This window comes from Aplysia californica, unplaced genomic scaffold (genome assembly GCF_000002075.1).
Source record: "Aplysia californica isolate F4 #8 unplaced genomic scaffold, AplCal3.0 scaffold00224, whole genome shotgun sequence".
Taxonomy (NCBI): Eukaryota; Metazoa; Mollusca; class Gastropoda; order Aplysiida; family Aplysiidae; genus Aplysia; species Aplysia californica.
Genome location: NW_004797494.1, coordinates 439,304 through 441,217, shown reverse-complemented (window position 1 = coordinate 441,217; position 1,914 = coordinate 439,304). Strand labels below are relative to the sequence as shown.

Genomic DNA, 1,914 nt, shown 5'->3' with positions numbered 1-1,914 from the left:
ACACACACACACACACACACACACACACACACACACACACACACACACACAAAGACACCCACCCACCCAAAGAACCCAGAGAAAACCCACCTCTCCCACCTTCCTCGTCCACAGACACTGACAAGCATCCATGACAACCACCACGAGGACCGAGTGTGGAATGTCTCGTGCTCCAAAATGAACCAAACTGTAGAACTAACCCAGTGTGAATGGAGCGGTGAGTTTTTTGTTTTGTTTTTAGTAGAATTTTTACGGAGCTCAAAACTGCATAAGGTCATAAAGACAGACAGCGAAAGGTTTTGTCAGTATGTTAGTGTTTTATCGCCTATAATTGGCGGCTGCATGCACTGTATGCTTCACAGGAAGTTAAAGTTGTTTCAGAATGCTCTCAGGTCTGCTGGGGGTAATAGTATAGATTGCGAAGCGTATAGAGCTGGCTGTTGAGCGGGGATTTGCTCTATACAAATACTATCTATTATTATTATATGAGCGCCAAGGGGTCGATGTCAACAGAGAAGTCTAAACGAGGAATCAGGCTTACTCTGCTCACCTCTCTAGCCTCAACAATACTAAGCCTGCTTCGACTACCAAGGCACCCCGGAAATAGCAGTTCACAAGAGTGTGACAAACATACAAAAGAAATGATGATAGTTAAGATTAGGAAAGAATAAAAGCAGCCGTTCTCCATTGCAGTTCAGGCACAGTTATGAGCATGGCATTGATGAATTAGCCCATTTACAATTCTAATGTGCATATGAACATGTTAATGCCCCCCCCCTCCTCCCTAGGCAGCAGCCTAAAAGACACTTCAGTCTGAAGCCCCCCGAAATCCGGGTTAGCCCGCTTGTCCTTAAAAGCGACCAATTGTTATCCGTACAGCATCTCGGCCTTTCTGCTGAGAATTTTTTGTATCCCTCTCAACCCGGGGTTGGTTTTAACAGGCAGGTTCGGAAACTCACCTCCTAAATGATATACGTCGTGTCGATAGGGGGAGAGGAAGGGCAGGGGGAAGACATCTATATTTAAAACAAAAACAGTACGTTTAGTTAGTGTGAGTAAGGTTTTATGGCGCTCTCAACTGTGTAAGGTCATATGAGTGCCAAGGACGTCAACAGAGAAGTCTAAATGGGGAATCAGACTTACTCTGCTCACCTCTCTAGATTCAATACAAAATCTGCTTCGACTATCAAGGCACCCTGGGAATAGCAGTTCACAAGAGAGTGAGAAACATACAAAAGAAGTAGAGGAAAAATGACGATGGTAAGGATGAGGAAAGAAAAAGCATGAGTACCCCCTATGTTGTTCCGGCACAGTATGAGCATGACTGGTAAATCGGCCCATTTACAATTGGTCACTTTTAAGCACAAGTGGGCTATCCCGGAAAACGCTGTTTTGAGAAAATCAAAGGTAAAGTTTTTGCTCCTTGTTCAGTTTCTTTAAAAGACAAGGAGAGTTTTCTCTATAACCAAACAAATATACACACCAATGAAACCAAACTTCTCCTATATGTTGGGCAATGCCTATTTTGGTGTATGTCAACATTTCTGGAAAGCCCTGAAATCTGAGTTAGCCTGCATGTCCTTAAAAGAGGCAAATTCTTCCGTGCATAAGAAAATATTAATATCCCACCTTTGGGAATGGCCTTAAGACACTTCAGTCGGTAGCACTGCCCTGGGCGGTAGGGATGGGACGCACAGTAACAGTACCAGTTTATTGATCCTGACTGTTCTGTCCGCCAGTTGCTACCAACGACCCCGACGGCCTGATGGAGTATCAGTGTCCCAACAATGACGTCATCACGGGACTGTCCAGCGAGTGGCACCAACGACAACACGACAGAGTGTTCAGGTTCCGCTGTTGTAAACCCGGATGTAAGAACTCATTCCACTTTCTCTTGTTTTTGTTTAGGTGGGG

General features: G+C 44.7%; 1 protein-coding gene across 1 annotated transcript in view; it reads left to right on the top strand.

Moving 5' to 3' along the window:
• LOC101847043 (hemagglutinin/amebocyte aggregation factor) overlaps positions 1–1,914 on the top strand; it is a 7,478-nt gene that overhangs the window by 2,238 nt on the left and 3,326 nt on the right. Inside the window, exons 2-3 of the mRNA XM_005099742.3 lie at positions 115–217; positions 1,740–1,871. Of these exons, the coding sequence (XP_005099799.1) occupies positions 115–217; positions 1,740–1,871 (235 nt within the window). The remainder of the gene's footprint in view (positions 1–114; positions 218–1,739; positions 1,872–1,914) is intronic.